The sequence below is a fragment of the Lissotriton helveticus genome, chromosome 5_1 (genome assembly GCF_964261635.1).
Source record: "Lissotriton helveticus chromosome 5_1, aLisHel1.1, whole genome shotgun sequence".
Taxonomy (NCBI): domain Eukaryota; kingdom Metazoa; phylum Chordata; class Amphibia; order Caudata; family Salamandridae; genus Lissotriton; species Lissotriton helveticus.
This window is the reverse complement of record NC_136065.1, coordinates 2,013,631,463-2,013,651,489: the sequence shown is the minus strand read 5'-3', so window position 1 is coordinate 2,013,651,489 and position 20,027 is coordinate 2,013,631,463. Positions and strand designations below refer to the sequence as shown.

At 51.8% G+C, this 20,027-nt stretch overlaps 2 protein-coding genes across 2 annotated transcripts in view; one reads left to right on the top strand and one right to left on the bottom strand.

Moving 5' to 3' along the window:
• Positions 1-20,027, bottom strand: part of LOC144752846 (butyrophilin subfamily 1 member A1-like) — a 977,044-nt gene that overhangs the window by 921,586 nt on the left and 35,431 nt on the right. The gene's annotated exons all lie outside the window — the stretch shown is intronic.
• On the top strand, positions 13,982-18,843 carry LOC144753950 (uncharacterized). The gene is made up of 2 exons (XM_078641474.1): positions 13,982-14,322; positions 17,864-18,843. The coding sequence occupies exons 1-2, from the start codon at positions 14,031-14,033 to the stop codon at positions 18,475-18,477; spliced, it is 906 nt and encodes a 301-aa protein (XP_078497600.1). The 5' UTR covers positions 13,982-14,030; the 3' UTR covers positions 18,478-18,843.

The window sequence follows — 20,027 nt, the reverse complement described above, 5'->3', positions numbered from 1 at the left end:
ACGGTTGTGGGTCAGGGTTGTTTTGTAGCTGAAGTGAACACAGCTGTGATCCGTCCAATGGAGTGCTGTAGTGTGATCGAAGGAGATGTGCTTGCTGGAGGTGAAGATAGGGTCGAGCGTGTGTCCGGCTGTGTGAGTGGGGGTGTTGACCAGTTGTTTGAGTCCGAGATTGGACAGGTTGTCTAGGAGGGTGGTGGTGTTGTTGTCGAGAATGTTGTCAAGGTGGTAGTTGAGGTCTCGTCGCTGAATTGGGATCGGGTGCCTGGGGGCCTGTAAATGAGCGTTCCTCTAAGTGTGGTCCTGGGGTCGGTGTGGATCTGAAAGTGGAGGTCTTCGGCGGTTGCAAGATTGTCGTCAGAGCTGGTTGTAATTTTGATGGTGTTTCTATGGACGATGGCGATTCCTCCTCCAGTTTTTTTAGTGGTGCGGTCCTTACGGATGATCTTGTAAGTGTCCGTTATGGCTATGGCGATGTCGGGGGCAGAAGATGCATTCATCCAAGTTTCAGTGAGGAAGGCGATGTCAGGTGACACAGTGTCGATTAGGTCCCAGAGTTCGGTTGCGTGTCTGTGGACCGAGCGGGTGTTCAGTAGGATGCATTTCAAGTCGTTGGGTTCGGAGCCGAGTGTGGAGGAAGTGTGTTTGGTGAGGGTCCTGAGGCAGTTGAACTTACAGGAGAGGCAGGAGAATGGGCTGTGGGTACGTCCTGGGGTAGCTATGCAGCATAGTGGGGTGCGTCCTGTGTTGAAGGTGAGGAGAGTAGCGGCATCATAAGTTACTCTGGGGGGTTGGGAGCGGCATTGAGCAGGGGGTCTGGCGCTAGTCGCAGTCCAGGCGCGGACGGGCGCAGACGGGCTTACCTTTGGCGCACCTTCGGAGCAACTGGGGCGCGATCGCTGCGCGTAAACGCTGCGCGTGGGAACAACTGTCATATATGGATAGTGGAGGGGGAGGGGCGAGGGCGGCTCAGCTGGGAGGCGGGGCGGGCTTACTAGGACAACAACAACACTCAAAATGGCAGCGGAGGGGTGAGCACAGCCAAGCGCTTGGGGATAATGCGCAAACACTGAAAAGTTACAATGGCAATTTAACAAAATGCATACAGGGCAAAAGCGGCAAGCAGGGCAGACAGCAGGCAATAATAACGAGGCACTTCTGATACAAAGCGCAGCACTACGATACCAGGTGTCGTCAGAGACACTGGGGAGCGACCATTCAGCTCGAAAGCGAAGAGAGTCACAGCGCTTCGAGGGAATGGAGCGCTGTAAGTAGTCTGTGGGAGGGCGGCTCAGCTGGGAGGCGGGGCGGGCTTACTAGGACAACAACAACACTCAAAATGGCAGCGGAGGGGTGAGCACAGCCGAGCGCTTGGGGATAATGCGCAAACACTGAAAAGTTACAATGGCAATTTAACAAAATGCATACAGGGCAAAAGCGGCAAGCAGGGCAGACAGCAGGCAATAATAACGAGGCACTTCTGATACAAAGCGCAGCACTACGATACCAGGTGTCGTCAGAGACACTGGGGAGCGACCATTCAGCTCGAAAGCGAAGAGAGTCACAGTCTGTATTTTAGGGTGTGAGGAGGTGCATCAGGTGATCACGTGGATGATTTCATCAGTGATGTCATTTGAGATGTCATCAGTGATGTCATCAGTGATGTCACTGACCATGTCATGAGTGATGTAATATGTGATGTCATCAGCAGTGCATTGCGGGGGCGTGAGTTACAGTTAGCACAACTAACTATAATGGCTGAATTTCTCTTGTTTTGTACGAGTGAAATGTCCAACTAACTATGACGTCCATGAAACCTGTGGTTTTTTCAGTGAATTTCTGAGGTTTTTTTAAATGCTAATTTCTAACTATAATTTCAGTGAATTTTTCTTATATGTATTTAATCTTCTCTCACTCTTACAAGGAAGGAATCAGCACTCAGGTTGTAGTTTGGAAGTATTTAATCTGCAAAGTATGTGATCCACGCGTTTCGGCTTATCCAAACCTTGAAAACAATACAAGACGTCATTGTAGCATCCTTATTTAAATGTACAAATGCCTAAAGCTGCCAACATTAACAAAGGACTACACATTACTTTAATCCAAAAAGCTGGTGACCATATTGGCCTGGTCATGATGTGAAAATTCAGGAATGGATACAATAAAGAAAAGAAAACAAGTGTTAATATGCACACAATGTCATTTCAGCATATCTTGTCCCGTGACCGCCATACCTGTATGTTCGTCAACGTGACTTATTCATAATAAACATACTTAGGATTGCAAACATCAACAGAAACAATGGACTATACATTACTTTAAAGTGAAAGGCTATCAGCCATATTATTCTGGGCATGTTGCGTATTATAATGGTTCTTAGACGAAAGAAAAGAAAAAAAGGGGTGTTAATATACACACACTATCCCTAAATACAGTTCTAGCGATTATAGTTCCATTCCATTCACAGCTCATTTGAGATGTCATGAGTGATGTCATGAGTGACGTAACTGACCATGTCATGAATGATGTAATATCTGAGGTCATTAGCAGTACATTTTGGGGGTGTAAGTTATAGTTAGCTCAGGTAACTATAACTGCTGAATTTCACTGGTTGTGTATGAGTGAAATCTGAGTCTAACTATACCGTCCCTGTAATCTTTCTTTTTTCAGCAAATTTCTAGTTTTTTTAATGTTAAGTAAGATGCATATCACAAAAGACAGTGGGGGGTTGGAAGCAGGGTCTGGCATTGTGCAGACCCAACCCAAGCTTGCTGCTCCTGCCTTCCCTCCTCCTAGCCATCCATTGTCCAAGTCCATGTCCCTGCTCCCTTATTACAGCCCTGTGTGGCCATTGTTCTGCCACTGGCCTTCCCGCCTTCCCTGAACTGTTAGCTTGCTGCCCCATCCACCTCCTCCCTATCCTCTGTAGTCTGAATCCATGGACTAGCCTCCTCCTTCCTGCCATGCATGGTCTGATGTGCTGCCACTGCCCTCCATTTAGCATGATGTACCAGTCCACTCCTCCTGCCCTCCATTGCCCAATGCTATGCCCCATCATTGACCTTCTGCTTAGCCACTGTGCTTAGCTTGCTGCCCCTATTCTCTTTCCCCCTGCCCTCCAATGTCTGTGTGCATGCCCCTGCTCCATCCTTTTTGCCCACCATGTTCCATGGACCTGCCACTCCTATCTACTCTGAGTGTTCTGTTGAGCTGCCACTCCCCTCCCACCTGCCTAGCATTGTCAGATGACTGTAACCTGTCCCTGCCACCTCCACCCTGCCTGTCCGAATTCCATGCCCGATCCCCTTCCTCCTGTCCTCCACGGTCCATTTTACTTCCACACCCTTCTGCCCTCCCTGGTCTGTTGTGCTGCAACTGCTCCTCCTGCCTGCTCCGCATGGTCTGTTGTGAGGCCCCTTCCCCTGAACTCTCTTGTCTGTGCCCAGGTCCTGACCCTCCCTTCGTTCCTCCATGGTCCTTTGCACATGCCCCAGCACCCTCCTTCTTGCCCATCATAGCCCTTGTGCTGCCACTAACCCTCCCGCTTGCCATGCATGGTCTTCTGTGCTACCACGGCCCCTCCCACCTTTCCTGTGTGGTCAGCTCGCTACCCATTTCCCCCTCCCACCTTCCCTCCATGGTCTGTGTGTATGCCATTATAGTCTCACTGTTGCTCTCCATGATGTGTCTTGCTTCTAGTGCCCATCCTGCCTGACCTCCATGGTCATCTTGCTGCTCCTGTCCTACCCTCTTGCCCCCAGCCCTCTGTTTCAATATGAAGACCCCTATTCCCTCCCTCCTAGCTTGTCTGTTCTATTGTAATGCCCCTGATCCGTCCCTCCTGCCCTTTATGGTCTGTTATGCTGCAGCGTTCTCTCTTGTCTGTCCATTATGGTCAGCTAGCTACCATTGCTTCTTTCCCCTCTGTTCTCTGTTGTCCATGTGCATGGTCGTCCCCTCCCTATTGCTTTCTATGGATTGTTGTGCTGCATTCCTGTCCCGCATGCCCTGTGTGGTGTTTTGTGCTGCTTCAAACCCTGATGCCTGCCCTGTCAGGTCAGTTTGGTGTACCTCTCTATGTCCCTCCTGTTCTCTGTTATCCGAGTCCATGTGCCTGCACCAATTCCTCCTACCTTCCATGATCCATTGTACCATACTTGCTAACATTTTGAACTTGGTAAGAGGGAGATTTTGAAAAAAAAATGGGGTATTGATTTTCCCCTTTGACTTACATTGAAAAAGAGGAGATTGTAGACAGGAGACAGATCAAATAAAGCCCATTTGGGCTTAAAAACATTGGACGTTTCCTGGCTGAATCGGGTCTGTTTGCATGTATGGTTGTACTGCCACTGCCTCTTCCATCTGCCCACAATGGTCTATTATATTGCCTCAGCCTCTCTTGCCATTCCTGTTTTGTTGGTTTGTTGCCCCTTCCCCCGTTTCCACTGCCCTCCATAGTCTGTTGTGCTGCCACCGCCCTTCCTGCCTGCCCTGTGTGGTCAAATTGTTGCCTCTGCACCCTCCTACCTGCCTTAAATTTTCAGACTCCGTACCCCTGGCCTCTGCCTCTCAAAAGTATCCTAATGAACAACTAGATTGCTAACATTCTATATTTATTACAAAAGTGTGGAACGCCTGACGTCATCGTGATGTAATCAAAACTGTAATGCCTAGAACATTTCCTTTAGAAATTACATATGAGGGTCTGATTTGCATCAAAATTATGGTTAGTGCTCTAAAAAACTAAAATGAGGACATATTTTCTGAGTTTTCAAATAACGACAAAGCACTTTTAAATTATTTGTTTTCTTTATGTTTTTTGTTTTTTTGTCCAGTTGATCACTTGATTAAATGTTGCACTCAGGGGAGAGGATGTGGTGTTACTTCCAGAGCTGCAGACTTTGCAACTGGGGAACCAGGTTGGAGTTTTTTATTCAGCTCGACAATCTGTGATTCGGGGCAAATCACTTAATCTCCCCATGTCTTAAACCTAAAGGAATTTGTTCTTGTGTGATGCAACCAATGTTCATGTAAAGCACTCCATTACCTGACAAGTCTGCACTATACAAAACTGCAAAAACACAAAAAATAAAGAGGCATATTATCAAGAACAGGCGATAAAATTATCGCCGCTTTATCGGCAGGAAACTGCAGCTAAAACGGCGATAATGGGCTTGATAATATGCCCTCATGAATTCCCATAGCAGCCCAGGTTAACACCAGAACCTGGGCTGCTATGGTTAATTTTATGTATAATTTTATCGCCTGTTCTTGATAATATGGCCCAAAGTTTTTTGCACACTTTTGTCATTGGGTTACATGTGGGCTACATCTGGGTGATATTTGTGCTACATTTGGGCTCTTTTGTCTCTGGTGGCCATCTTGGGAGATTTATTTGTAATGAAGTTTCCTAATTTCCTCATTTACTGTAGTCTCCTCAGTAGGAATTGCTTTCAGTTTTTTACTTTGATTCCATCAAGAAGGTATTCAGATATGTCACACATTCACCATAAATTCTGAATGTTAGCACTCTAGTTGCTCATTAGATCACTGTAGTAAAGCTACTGCTCACCAGGGAAGTCTGCTGCTAGTATTCAAAGTGCATGTTTCAGTCTGCATGTCAGCATTTTTTAATGAGATAGAAGTGGATTTGAGAAGTCAAAATGTGCCCTAATTTGTCTTTCTGCAGCACTAATCATAATTTCTATGGCAACATAAACCCCCTCATTTTGTTTCTTTGCAAATTAAATGTTTTAAGTGCTACCACTTTATTCCAATCAAGATGATTCCAGGTGTGCCATACTTTTGTCATAAGTAAGACTGTTAGCGCTTTGGGACCGGCTGTAATTGGGCTATATTTGGGCTCCATCTGGATGATATTTGTGGTGCATTTGGGCTCTTTTGTCTCTAGTGGCCATCTTGGGAGACTTATTTGTTATGAAGTTTCCTAATTTCCTCATTTACTACAGTCTCCTCAGTAGAAAATACTAATAACTAATAACCCATATAGTCACTCATGTAGCTACGCACCAACCCATGCAGCCACTTATAGAGAAAGTGAGACATTGATACAGATATTTACATATTTAAACATTACTCGCTAATACATGTATTCCCTCAGATACACTTATTAAGTCAGTTATGCAATAATTTTTACAAAAAAACATCCATTTAGACACCTATTTACCCATTTATTCTACCATCGACCGTTAGATATACATATATAAAAAATATTTATTTTTCAGAAAGACACACATTCACTGGATGATGTCATCAGTGATGTCATCAGGGATATCATTCGAGATGTCATCAGTGATGTCATGAGTGATGTCACTGACCATGTCATGAGTGATGTAATATGTGACGTCATCAGCAGTGCATTGCGGGCGCGCAAGTTATAGTTAGCTGAACTAACTATAACGGGGGAATGTCAATGGTTTTGTATGAGTGAAATGTCCAGCTAACTAAAACATGTGGGAAACCTATGGTTTTTTCAGTGAATTTCTAAGGTTTTTGAATGCTGATTCCTAACTATAACGTGGCTGAAACCTATGGTTTTTTTCAGTGAATTTCAAAGGTTTTGTAAATGATAATTTTTAAATGTATTAATTGTTATTTTTTTGTACTGATTTACTACATTGTTTTAAAGTATTTCTTTTAGATATTTTATTTTTTAAATTACATTACATATTTAAATTGAAAAGAAAATGTTTTTAAAATTTTGAAATTGTAATATTTTTTTTTTAATTTTATATATTTATTTAATTTATATATATTTTATATAGCAGCCAATTATATCCTGTGGAAGGAAATTAAATTTACTGGTAAGTACGGTTAAAATTACTTTTCAGGGACAGTAGTGAGCTAAAAGATGAGCACTGAGGTCTCTCGTGATAACAGGTGAGTAAAACAGAATTTGTAGTTCGACTGATTTTAAAGGAATTTTTTAAAGTTTGAAAACTCCACACTTAGAAGTATTTCCAAGTGAAACCAGTCAATGTTAGTCTATGGAAGGAAATACAAGTTACTGGAAAGTATGCTTAGATTTACTTTTCAGGGTCTGTACTGAGCTCAAAGTGGCAGCACTGACATCTCTCGAGATAACAGGTGAGTAAAACGGAATTCGTAGTTCCGCTGATTTTATAGGAATATTGTGCTCAATAGTGAAGGAAGGGGCAGGGCCTGAGGTGACATGTGTGCAAACACGCCCTGTGGCGTGTTTTAGGTTGGGAAATTAATTCCTCTTCAATCCTGAGGTCCCCTGTGAGCCAACTAGCCCACCAGGTACCTCTAGTATGCGCCAGGGAGCTGCGTTGCAGAGAGGTGTTCAGAGGGCACGCCCCCTTTTTACAACACTCTGCATCGCAGCTTTTTGGCGCTTACTGGTGGTACCTGTTGGACTAGTTGGCCCCTAGGAGACCTCTGGATTGAAGAGAAATTAATTCCCCAACTTAAAACACGCCACAGGGCATGTTTGCACACATATCACCTCAAGCCCCGCCCCCTACCTTCACCACTGTGCAAATGCACCCCGTAGCGCGTTCTAAGTTGGGGGATTAAGTCTCCTTGCATACTGGGGGTCCCTGGGGGCCAATTAGTCCACCAGGAACCTCCAGTATACACCAGGGGGCTGCGTTGCAGAGTGGTGTAAAAAGGGACGTGGCCTCATTACACCTCTCTGCAACGCAGCCCCCTGGCGCATTTGCAGAGAGGAATCTAATTCCCCTTGCATACTGGGGGTCCCTGGGGGCCAACTAGCCCACCAGGAACCTCCAGTATGCGCCAGGGGGCTGCGTTGCAGGGAGGTGTAAAAAGGGACGTGGGCTCTTTACACGTCTCTGCAAGGCAGCGCCCTTGGCATAAACTGGAGGTTCCTGGTGGGCTACTTGGCCCCCAGGGGCCCCCATTATTCAAGGGGAATTATTTCCCCCTCTGCAAATGTGCCAGGGGGCGCGTTTGCAGAGTGGTGCCTTAATATTGTTTTGGGGGATCGGCAGGGTACGCGTACCCTACGCGTATCCCAGGATTTTTTTACCCGAAAAAAATTGGGGGGGCTTCTGTGGTCCTTGTGGGACCCCCTGAGCAGGCCTAGGGGGTCAGGAATCTCCAGTATGCACCAGGGGGCTGCCTTGCAGAGATATATAAAAAGGGGCATGGCCTCTTTACACGTCTCTGCAAGGCAGCCCCCTGGTGCGTTTGCAGAGGGGGAACTAATTCCCCTTGCATACTGTGGGTCCCTGAGGGCCAACTAGCCCACCAGGAACCACCAGTATGAGCCAGGGGGCTGCATTGCAGAGAGGTGTAATGAGGCCACGCCCCTTTTTACAACACTCTGCAACGCAGCTCCGTGGTGCTTACTGGAGGCACCTGGTGGGCTAGTTGGCCCCCAGGGACACCCAGTATTCAAGGGGGTGCGTTTGCAGAGTGGTGCAGGGAAGGGGCGGGGCTTGAGGTGACGGATTGCACCACTCTGCAAACGCGCTCCCTGGCATGTTTGTAGAGGGGGAACTTATTCCCCTTGAATACTGAGGGTCCCCGGGGGCCAACTAGCACACCAGGAACCTCCAGTATGCGCCAGGGGGCTGCGTTACTGAGAGGTGTAAAAAGGGGCATGGCCTCTTCACACATCTCTGCAAGGCAGCCCCCTGGTGCATTTGCAGAGGGGGAACTAATTCCCCTTGAATACTGGGGATCCCTGGGGGCCAACTAGCCCACCAGGAACCTCCAGTATGCGCCAGGGGGATGCGTTGCAGAGAGGTGTAAAAAGGGGCATGGCCTCTTTACACGTCTCTGCAAGGCAGCCCCCTGGTGCATACTGGAGGTTCCTGGTGGGCTACTTGGCCCCCCGGGACCCCAGTTTTCAAGGGGAATTATTTCCCCCTATGCAAATGCGCCAGGGGGCGCGTTTGCAGAGTGGTGCCTTAATTCTTTTTTGGGGATCAGCAGGGTTTTGGGGGGGCCTTGGGGGTCCTTGTGGGACCCCCTCAGCAGGCGTGGGGTCAGGAACCTCCAGTATGCGCCAGGGGGCTGCCTTGCAGAGAGGTGTAAAAAGGGGCATGGCCTCTTTACACGTCTCTGCAAGGCAGCCTCCTGGTGCGTTTGCAGAGGGGGAACTAATTCCCCTTGCATACTGGGGGTCCCTGAGGGCCAACTAGCCCACCAGGAACCACCAGTATGAGCCAGGGGGCTGCATTGCAGAGAGGTGTAATGAGGCCACGCCCCTTTTTACAACACTCTGCAACGCAGCTCCGTGGTGCTTACTGGAGGCACCTGGTGGGCTAGTTGGCCCCCAGGGACCCCCAGTATTCAAGGGGGTGCGTTTGCAGAGTGGTGCAGGGAGGGGGCGGGGCTTGAGGTGACGGATTGCCCCACTCTGCAAACGCGCTCCCTGGCATGTTTGTAGAGGGGGAACTTATTCCCCTTGAATACTGAGGGTCCCCGGGGGCCAACTAGCACACCAGGAACCTCCAGTATGCGCCAGGGGGATGCGTTGCAGAGAGGTGTAAATAGGGGCATGGCCTCTTTACACGTCTCTGCAAGGCAGCCCCCTGGCGCATACTGGAGGTTCCTGGTGGGCTACTTGGCCCCCAGGGACCCCAGTTTTCAAGGGGAATTATTTCCCCCTCTGCAAATGCGCCAGGGGGCGCGTTTGCAGAGTGGCGCCTTAATTCCTTTTTGGGGATCGGCAGGGTTTTGGGGGGGCCTTGGGGGTCCTTGTGGGACCCCCTCAGCAGGCCTGGGGTCAGGAACCTCCAGTATGCACCAGGGGGCTGCCTTGCAGAGAGGTGTAAAAAGGGGCGTGGCCTCTTTACACGTCTCTGCAAGGCAGCCCCCTGGCGCGTTTTCAGAGGGGGGACTAATTCCCCTTGCATACTGGGGGTACCTGGGGGCCAACTAGTCCAACAGGAACCTCCAGTATGAGCCAGGGGGCTGCAGTGCAGAGAGGTGTAATGAGGCCATGCCCTTTTTACAACTCTCTGCAATGCAGCTCCGTGGCGCCTACTGGAGGTACCTGGTGGGCTAGTTGGCCTACAGGGACCCCCAGTATTCAAGGGGAATTACTTACCCCCTCTGCAAACGTGCCAGGGGGCGCGTTTGCAGAGTGGTGCAGGGAGGGGGCGGTGCTTGAGGTGAGGAATTGCCGAACTCTGCAAACGCGCCCCCCGGCACGTTTGCAGAGGGGGAACTAATTCCCCTTGAATACTGGGGGGCCCTGGGGGCCAACTAGCCCACCAGGAACCTCCAGTGTGCACCAGGGAGCTGCATTGCAGAGAGGTGTAATGAGGCCACGCCCCTTTATACAACAGTCTGAAATGCAGCTCCGTGGCGCTTACTGGAGGTACCTGGTGGGCTACTTGGCCACCAGGCCGCGGTCGGCAGTAGGAGTTCCTGTAGGGGGGTGACGAGGGGAGGTGGAGGGGCAGGGTGGGGAGTAGTAATGTATGATTACGGAGTTTAACTGGCGACCGCCAGTAGGTAATATAGAGAGAGAGAGAAAGAGAGAGAGAGAGAGAGTGGTACTGTGGTATTAACTCCTTTTTCCAACATTTGCGGTACAAATTTCCCATCATAAAGAAAAAGTTATAAGAATGAATGAAAAGATCCTTGATAAGGTACCAATCTTCATCAGGGTCCATATGTATCATGCTTTGTTAATAGCGTGATCTCGTAGGAAGATACTTAAATGAAATAACTAATGTTTTGTCAAACCAAGTTATGTTTTTAAATCAGTATATAAAGACGTGTAAACTTAATATGAATGATTGATAATGAAGACAAATATGCATCATGCAGTATGATAATATTAAGGGATCTACAGTAAATATCGCATACGTCAAAGTAAATTCATAAAAATTTGTGTTAATTTCTATGATGGTTAAATAAACAGAAGGATTTTTAAAAACTTCTGCCTCATATTGGACCATAGTGATATTCATCTTAGTTGGTATAGTAGTAGCAGAGTACAGTATTAGTTAATGGTATATGGGGCTAGAAACCATGAGCAGACCATGAGACAAGGTCAATGAAAATGGTTATGAGCCGGCATAAAAGCAATCATGTCATGGAATAATCATTAACAGATAAAGAGTGAGATCAGAGAAAACCAGTGACAATACTACATCAGAGAATTGTTAGGGTCAAGACCGTATTTTTAGGAGGAGTGTTCGGGGTGGAACTCACCCCCCCCTCAATAACTTCACTGTCGGTCCCACTGCTGGCTGGTGGTCGGATCAGGTTGTCATGTTACTGCTGGTTCGCGTGTGAGGCGTTCACCCACATACCTGTTTATCTGAGCTTATCACTGTAGTGCAGGAATAGCTCAGGGCTACAGGCCCAGATCTGGTTGAAAAGTGCACACAAGCCAGCATCTGACTATAACACTAATATTTCCAGACCTCGTTGACTCACAGCATAATGTAGGAAGTCAGGGCTGTGTGCCAAACATCTTCATAGTGTTGCTGGTTACAGGATGTTCATTGTCATCCAGAAAGCTGAAGTCGGGGTTCGTCATACTCCAAATCCTTGCAGCAGAACTGGGCTTCATCCCCTACTAGCATGTATTCATTGGAGCAGGGCCGGCCCAAGGCATGTGCAAAGGGTGCACCTGCACAGGGCCGCCAAACCCCAGGGGCCGCCACAATGAGGATCGAATCATACACATATTCGTGGCACTGGCGGCCCCTGGCAGGATTTGGCGGCCTCCGACCCCAGCGGCTTTTAGTTTCAGTTTTTTACTGTCACTTCCGCAAGCCCTGTCACCCCCCCATTCCCCCCCCTTTCACTTCCCTGGCCTCCTCTCTGGCTCCGCACCACCGACCTCCTGATTGGGCAGCAGGGGCACCAGGGTGTTACTTAAGATGATTCATGACCAGGCTGAGTTGACTGTCATCACCCGGCGGGCTGGCACAGACAGACGCCGGAAGCCAAGGTGATCTGCGGCGCGGCAGCGCGCACGCAGACTCTCAACCTAACCTGGCTGCTTCCCGGCACGTGTGCGTAACTTGTGTGGCTTTTGTCTATTAGTCTCTGGCTCAGCTGCAAAATAACAGCATTCTGTGGTGGTCGGTGGTCGTCGTCTGTCCGTCGGATCGGAGTAAGCTGAGAGTGAGCCTGAGCTGAGCAGCGCAGCCTCAGATTAAACAAGTACTGTACTGTGTACGCTGCGCACCTGTCCTGTGACCTGGCGGGTAAGGGCAGAATGATCATGTTATGTACAAACGTCATGTACTGAAAGATTCATTTCATTGATTATATTTCATTGTCTGGACTGGATTATTTGTTTTTGACATTTGTGGCACTTACTTAATTTATGTACAAGCACGAGTGTGGTGGTGCTCGACGTGCTGCTTGTAAACTAACTACTAGGCAGCCCTTTGCCCAATTTCGCGTCATGGCATGGCAGGCCCGCCCGGCCGACTCATGAGGCCCAAGTACGACCTTTTGAAATCACACGGGGAATGCGGCCCCCGGGGGAAAGCAGGTCGGCAGACCAGTCTTTTCCCCGGGGAGTTCGCGCGATAGCAGGACAGGCAGGAAGTAGTTAGGGGGTTTAGGTCAGGGGTGGGAGGGGTTAGGAGGCGGATTTAAGGGGACAGGAAGGGGAAGGACTTCCTCTTTCTGTCCCCGGTGCCTCAGGGAGAGAAGTGAATTGTAGGGAGCTCTTAGGTAGGCGGTGTGTGAGTTACTGCTTAGGTCGTCTTCTGGTGCCCCAGAGCGACGTGTTAGGCAGGTTGAGTTGAGTTTAGTTAGGTGGCTTGCCATTTTAGTTGATTTGCGGAGCGTGACCCCTTGTTATCTCGGTGCGGTGCGCGGCGGGGCGAAAGCTCACGCATCTCGCGGGGTGCCAAACCTCACGCATCTCGCGGACGGGCTGGAATTTAGGGTGCCGAACCTCACTCATCTCGAGGAAGGTCTGTAAACTATAGCTGAAGCATGGCAACGCCTGATGCGGAGGCGGTGAGGGCTGCCCTGCTCGTGCTTGGCCGGGCGGGGAGGACAGACCTCCTCCAGCCTGGTGTCTTGGAACAGGCTTGGGTCGGAATGACCCGCACGCCCCGGTCAGCGTCGGCGGGGGTGGCTGCGGTTGTCGCTGCATGCCTGGACGAGCCCGCTGGGGCTCGGGGGGGCGCGCCTAGGAGATCTAAGGGCAAGAAACAGCAGGAGGCACCCAAGAAAGGGGGACGGCATCTGAGCCTCCCGGCCAAGATCGAGGCCAAGGATGCGGTTCCTGGTGGGGCGGGCGGGGCGGACGGGACTCCGCTGGCGTCCCGTGCCGGGGGGTCGGGGAGTGTGGGCCAGCTGGTGGGGTACGATGAGAGTAGTGAGGGTAGCGGGGGGGAGGACCTGGGTGAGTGGGAGGTGGCGGCTGGTGAGGATTTCGCACTCACGCTGTCTGGTGAGGAGTCTGGGGGGGAGGAGGAGTTCTCCGTCCTGGATCAGCCGGTCGACCTTTCGGGGGGCCGTAAGGGGGTTGTCAAACAGCAGGGTTCCAAGGGCAAAGGCCCGTTGAAGGCGCAGCAGCAGACTGGGGCAAAGGGTGCTGCGGCACCCGTGCCCGGGGGGGGAGGCCTGGGGGTGCCTGGTCGGTCGTCCATCTATGACAGGTGGGTGCACATGTCCGAGGAGGAGAGGGCCCGCGATCAGCGGCGCATCATTGCCGAGTATGAGCAGGAGTGGCAGCGTTTGCAGGAGGTCAGTGAGGCGAAGGCGGGTGGGGCGCTCAAGGGCGATGGGGTCCTGGCGCCTGCGCGTGGCAGGGGGGCGTCTGGAGGTGGAGGCAGGGGATCCCCCGGGCAGCGCGGGCAGTGGGTCTGGGTGGAAGGTTCAGGGACTGCCTTGACGGATCAGAGACCTGTTGGCACCGGGGCCTCCCCGAGCGCATACGGCTCGGGGGGGGGGGAGACAAGCCAGCGGGGTCAGCTGGCAGAGGCCGGGGTGGGCCGGCGGGGCGCAAAACGGCCTCCAAACGCCGGGACGAAGCAGCAGGGGGGTCCGCGGCGGCCTGCCCTCCATCGAGGGAGCGGGCACCATCGATGCTGGAATGCGAGTTTATGCCTGGTGTGAAAGGGAAGGGTGCCAAGAGAGTGGTGACGGAAGTGGTGCCGCTGGATGTTCAGGATGAGTGGTTGGACTATGGGGATGAGGAGGATGAGTTGGAAGAGGGTGAGTTGCGCGAGTCGGAGTGTGTGGACAGGGCTAAGGTGGCATCCGCCACGGTAGGTGTTTCCCATGAGGCACGAGATGGCGCCAGTCGGGCCACCAAGGGGACCATGAAGCCGGCGGACGCACGGCGACGGGAGACGGACGCTCCTGCAACCTTATCAGGTGAGGGCTCTTGGTGGAACGCATGGACTGATGGGGGGAAAGGAGGGAGGAAGAAACCCTGCCGGTCGGTGGGGGTGGGGGATGGGTCTGTGAGGACGGGGGCCTATGTTGGGGAGGAGCCGGTGGCGGCTGCCGGGGGGAAGCAGGTCACGACGGCCAGTGCACAAACCGACAAGGTGGAGGATTTGGGGGGCAAAGATGATGGAGTGGGGAAGCTCCCCAAGAAGTTGCCTTATATGGGTTTGGCCGTGCCCCTGGGATCGCATCTGTCAGAGAAAACGAGAGGGAAAATTTGGAGGCATGAGTATGTGGATGTTTTTAAACTGCTACATAGGGAGATTCAGGCGAAGGAAGGGTCTAAGGAGGAGGAATGGGAGTTGACCAGGCGGCCGAGGGTGCCGGTTACGATGGAGAATTGGACGTCGGCTTTCTTGATTTACGCGAGTATATATTGCGAGAAGCATGGTGACCGGGCGATTGCTCTGTTCAAGTATATGGACGTGATTAGGAAGGCGCAGCTGCATTTCGGGGGTTTTGCTTGGCTGAGCTACGACGAGGAGTTTAGGGCCAGGATCAGCGTCAATCCGGACAAGCCATGGGGGGAGGTGGACCAGGAGCTTTGGATTCAATGGATGTCTTCGACGCAGGCGGCGGCTTCCACTCATACGGCTAGCGGTCTTCCGGTGACTTATCGGTCTTTTCAGTCGCGCCCCGCCCAGTCTGGGGCGGGTAGCCAAGGGAGTTCAGGAGGTTCGGGAAACCAGGCAGTGTGGTCCGGGGCTGCAGGACAACAGTACAAGCCAGTGTCTTCAGGGGCCTGTTGGGGTTTTAATAAGGGTTTCTGCAACCGCCCCTCCTGTAAGTTCAAGCATGAGTGTTCAAAGTGCGGGGGGCGGCATGCAGTTACACAGTGCCTCACGTTGGCTTCGCCGTCAGAGCAGTGGAAGCTTGCCAAGGGTAGGGGTCAGCCTGGGCCGAAGGGCCCATACTCCGGTTAGGTTGGAGGCCATGTGTCCATGGCTCTCCCGGTACCCTGATAAGGAAGCGGCGCTGCGTTTATACTGGGGCTTCATGGAAGGTTTTCGGATTGGTTATCAGGGGCCGAGGGAGAGACGTTGGGCTGAGAACTTGCGGTCAGCCAAGGAGTTGCCGGAGGTAGTGGCTCGTAAATTGGAGAAGGAGGTTTCGGAGGGCAGGATTGCAGGTCCTTTTGCGGATTGGCCGATGTCGGATCTCATTGTCTCACCTCTTGGAGTGGTGCCCAAGAAAGAACCTGGCGAGTTTCGATTGATTCATCACTTGTCTTGGCCTGAGGGAGGGTCGGTGAATGATTTCATTGCTGAAGAGGACTCAAGAGTACTGTATGCGTCGGTGGATGATGCCATAGGCTTGGTAAGGTCCTGTGGGAAGGGGGCGGAGTTGGCCAAATGTGACATCAAGTCGGCCTTTCGCCTCCTCCCCATTCACCCCGCGGATTTTTCACTGTTGGGTATGCAGTTTGACGGGTCCATCTTCGTGGACATGGTTCTCCCGATGGGTTGTGCGATTTCCTGCGCGCTTTTCGAGACTTTCAGCTCCTTTTTGCAGTGGGCCTTTGTGGACCGCAGTGGACACCGGCTGGTGTCTCACTATTTGGATGACTTTCTGTTTGTGGGCGCGGGTCACTCTGGCGCTTGTGGCGCGGCCTTGCGGCAGTTTCAGTTGTTAACACAGGATTTTGGGGTGCCTTTGGCACCGGAGAAGACTGAAGGGCCTAGTTGTTGCCTGACTTTTCTCGGGATTGAGTTGGATTCGGTGGCTTGGCAGGCGCGGCTCCCGGTACGGAAGGTGGGGGAGATGCAGGAGGCTTTGAGGAGTGCGATCGAGGTTCAGAAGCTGGAGTTGAGGTCTGTGCAGCGACTGTTGGGGTTGTTGACCTTTGCGTGCCGGGTGGTGAGGGCAGGAAGGACGTTTTGCAGGCGGCTCGGCGTGGCCATGTCGGGGGCGGCCCTCCCGCATCACAGGATCAGGATCACGCTGGGGGTCCGGTCGGACTTGCGAGTGTGGCTGGTTTTCCTGGAGGACTTCAATGGTGTGTCCTTGGATTTTGCGCGTGACCGGATGGTGTGGCAGATTCAGCTCTACTCTGACGCGGCGGGTGCTGCCGGTTTCGGAATTTTCTGGGACGGCCGCTGGTGTGCAGAGCAGTGGCCGGCTCATTGGCTGCGGCAGGGCAGGAGCATTGCGTTTTTGGAGTTCTTCCCCTTGTTGGTTGCTTTGCTGGTGTGGGGCCCGGAGTTCAGGAACAGGTCAGTGTTGTTTCATGTGGACAACATGACTGTGGTGGACTTGGTGAACAATCAAAAGGCAAGGGACCTGCGGGTGCTGCGCTTGCTGCGAAGTTTCATGCTGCTGTGTCTGCGTTACAATGTGCTGTTCCGCGCGCAACATGTGCCTGGAGTGAGTAACGAAATTGCGGATGCGTTATCTCGTTCGCAGTGGCAGCGCTTCAGGGAGCTGGCGCCGGGAGCGGAAGCTTGCAAGACCAAGGTGCCGGAGGGTATCTGGGCCTGGGGGGAGTGGGAGTGGTTGGGTTGGTTGAGAGGTCGATAGCGGGGTCCACTAGGCGGGCGTACAGGTTGGCGTGGGCTGAGTTTGGGTCCTTGGTGGGGGGAGAGCTGGGAGTGGGACGATTGTCCAAGGAAGAGTGTGAGCGGGGGGTGGTGCGCTTTGTGTTGGATTGCATGGATAAAGGGCTGTCGCAGACGACGATTGCTGGCAAGTTGGCGGGCGTATCTTTCTACAGCATGGTGTATTTGGGTTTTGATCCGGCTAGGGCGGATCTGCTGAGCCGAATGTTAAAAGGTTGGGGTCGGGTGAGGGCGGAGATGGGTGGGGGGGAATTGCCACGGGAGGCGGTCACGTTTGATTTATTGGTGCAGGTTTTGAGGGAGTTGCATTTCTGTTGTTATGACGGGGAAGAGGTGGCGCTCTTTCGTTTATGCATGATTTGGATGTTTTTTGGTGCATTTCGGGTGTCAGAGTTGCTGGGGTCGCGGGGGGCGCCGGGCCGAGTGTTTGCGGACGTGCGTGTGGATGGGGTTCGTTTGGGTATATGGTTGGGACGTTCAAAGACAGACCAGTTGGGTCGGGGCAAATGGGTGTGGTTGTCGGAGAGCGGGTATGAGGGTGTGTGCCCGGTGCGTGAGTGGTTGGCATTTTGTGGTCGAGTACGGAACTTGGAAGGGGAGATTTTTGTGCATGTGTCGCGAAAGCGATTGACGTCCTCTCAGTTGTTGGCGGTTTTGCGGATGGCTTTGCGGAAGTTGGGCAGGGACCCGGCGCGTTTTGGCACGCACTCGTTTCGAATCGGGGCGGCCACGGCTGCGGCGGGTTTGGGTTGGTCATGGGAGGAGATCCGGAGGATTGGTCGGTGGAGGTCGCGTTGCTGCGAGCGCTATGTGCGTAAATAGAGGGTGGGGCGTGCTGCTTGGCCGGCTGCACTGTTTTTTGTTGTTGTTTCTCTTGTGCTGCTGAGGTACTAATCTCTTTCTCTTCGTAGGTTGTGTTCGTGGGCCGGGGGCCAAGACGGTCACCTGGGTCGTTGGGCACTCTTTCGTGCACTGGGGGGAGAAGTATGCTGCCAGGCGGGTGTACGGCCGTAACCTGGGCCTGAGGAGCAGCCATCATGAAGTTCAATGGTGGGGTAAGAGCGGAATGCGCTGGGGAGAATTGCTACCATGGCTCACAAAGAAAGTGGCGCAGCTGGGCTGCCCGGACATGCTCATCATCCATTTGGGGGAGAATGACTTAGTGAAGCAGTCGGGGGTGTCACTTTTGCATTTGATGCAGAGGGATTTGGATGCGATGAAACGCAATCTGGCTGGCGCCTGTATTGTGTGGACCGAGTTTGTTCCACGACGGATCTGGAGGGGTGCGCTCAAGCCTGCGGCAGTCGAACGGGCACGCAGGAAACTGAACAGGGCTATGAGACTCTTTTGTGCAGATAAAGGGATCCACGTGCTGGCTCATGTCGGGCTTCAGCTGGAGCAGCCACTTCTTTTCCGGGACGACGGCGTGCACCTTTCTCACATGGGGAATGCCTTCTACCTAATGGAGTTGCGCGACTTGATTAGCCATTTGTGGAATGAATCTATCTGGTGCCCGAGAGTATGAGTTCGAAAGGTGCACGTGTGGTGGGGCAGGTAACCGCCCTCCGGGGGTTCCCTGGGTGGCGGGAACTGGGAGGGGTGGGAAGTCCATGACGGGCAGAATCACCCTTTCAGGGAGGGGGTTACAGGTGCAGGATGGGGGGAGTGGTAGACGGGAGTGTGATGGATGGAGATGACGGAGGAGTTGGAAAGTGAAAGGGGAAAGTGAATGAGATGCAAAGAGGTCATGGTGTGAATTGGGAGTGGCTGGTGGAACACGTGAGTGGATGATGGAGTGAATGGCAGGATGTTGGGGGGATTGTTCAAGTTAACGAGGTTATGTTTATTGTTGAACGTCATGCCTGTCCTAATAAATGGCCTTTTACGCTAACTGATGCGTGGAGTGGTTATTTGCGCGATGCGGCCCCCGGGGGAAAGCAGGTCGGCAGACCAGTCTTTTCCCCGGGGAGTTCGCGCGATAGCAGGACAGGCAGGAAGTAGTTAGGGGGTTTAGGTCAGGGGTGGGAGGGGTTAGGAGGCGGATTTAAGGGGACAGGAAGGGGAAGGACTTCCTCTTTCTGTCCCCGGTGCCTCAGGGAGAGAAGTGAATTGTACCACCCACCCACCCTACATTAAAAAGGGGTGCCGTGGGCGTTTTTGTGGAAGTTGTCATGTTAGGCAACGTGCCAGTTTAGGACAGGATGGCGGGATAGGGGTGCTGACGGGAACTGGGAGGGGTGGGAAGTCCATGACGGGCAGAATCACCCTTTCAGGGAGGGGGTTACAGGTGCAGGATGGGGGGAGTGGTAGACGGGAGTGTGATGGATGGAGATGACGGAGGAGTTGGAAAGTGAAAGGGGAAAGTGAATGAGATGCAAAGAGGTCATGGTGTGAATTGGGAGTGGCTGGTGGAACACGTGAGTGGATGATGGAGTGAATGGCAGGATGTTGGGGGGATTGTTCAAGTTAACGAGGTTATGTTTATTGTTGAACGTCATGCCTGTCCTAATAAATGGCCTTTTACGCTAACTGATGCGTGGAGTGGTTATTTGCGCGAATAAAGTCAAAGGTAATCATAATCATATGCCTTTCATGCCAGTCTCACTTTTAATGTGGTGTGCCTCAATTAACAACAAAGGTGTCTCTTGTGGCAAAGTACCTCTACAAAAGGAGAACGGCAATTGTGAAATGTCTTTCTTAGGCATGAAGGCGAAATGCTTTCCTAGCAGCACTCTACAATTTTATAGATTATAGGATCAACGTATTATTGAATACCGCCTTTAACACTGAAAACTCATCTGGTGGCGCCTGTGCAATGGTGGGACGGTAGTGGGACAGGTGTTGAATTAATGGGATGGGCTTGGGGCCAACAGTCCAGCCAAGTAAAACAAACACATACATAGGTCGGCTAACAATCCAGCAATCACAATTCACTATTTCCTCTAATTTGGCATATAAACATAAGCCAGAAGCCTTTTCTCACACACCCTGCCTTCAGCTACTAGTTGCCCTAGCTATATAAAAATACATATAACATGGCATACTGTGCACTTGCTGTTGCTAGAGCCAACATAT

Excerpts from the sequence above, each read along its gene's own strand:
- LOC144753950 (XM_078641474.1), top strand. The coding sequence starts at position 14,031 with ATGCTGGAATGCGAGTTTATGCCTGGTGTGAAAGGGAAGGGTGCCAAG. Across the intron at positions 14,323-17,863 it reads CGCTCCTGCAACCTTATCAG|GTTGTGTTCGTGGGCCGGGG; the intron begins GTGAGGGCTCTT and ends TTCTCTTCGTAG.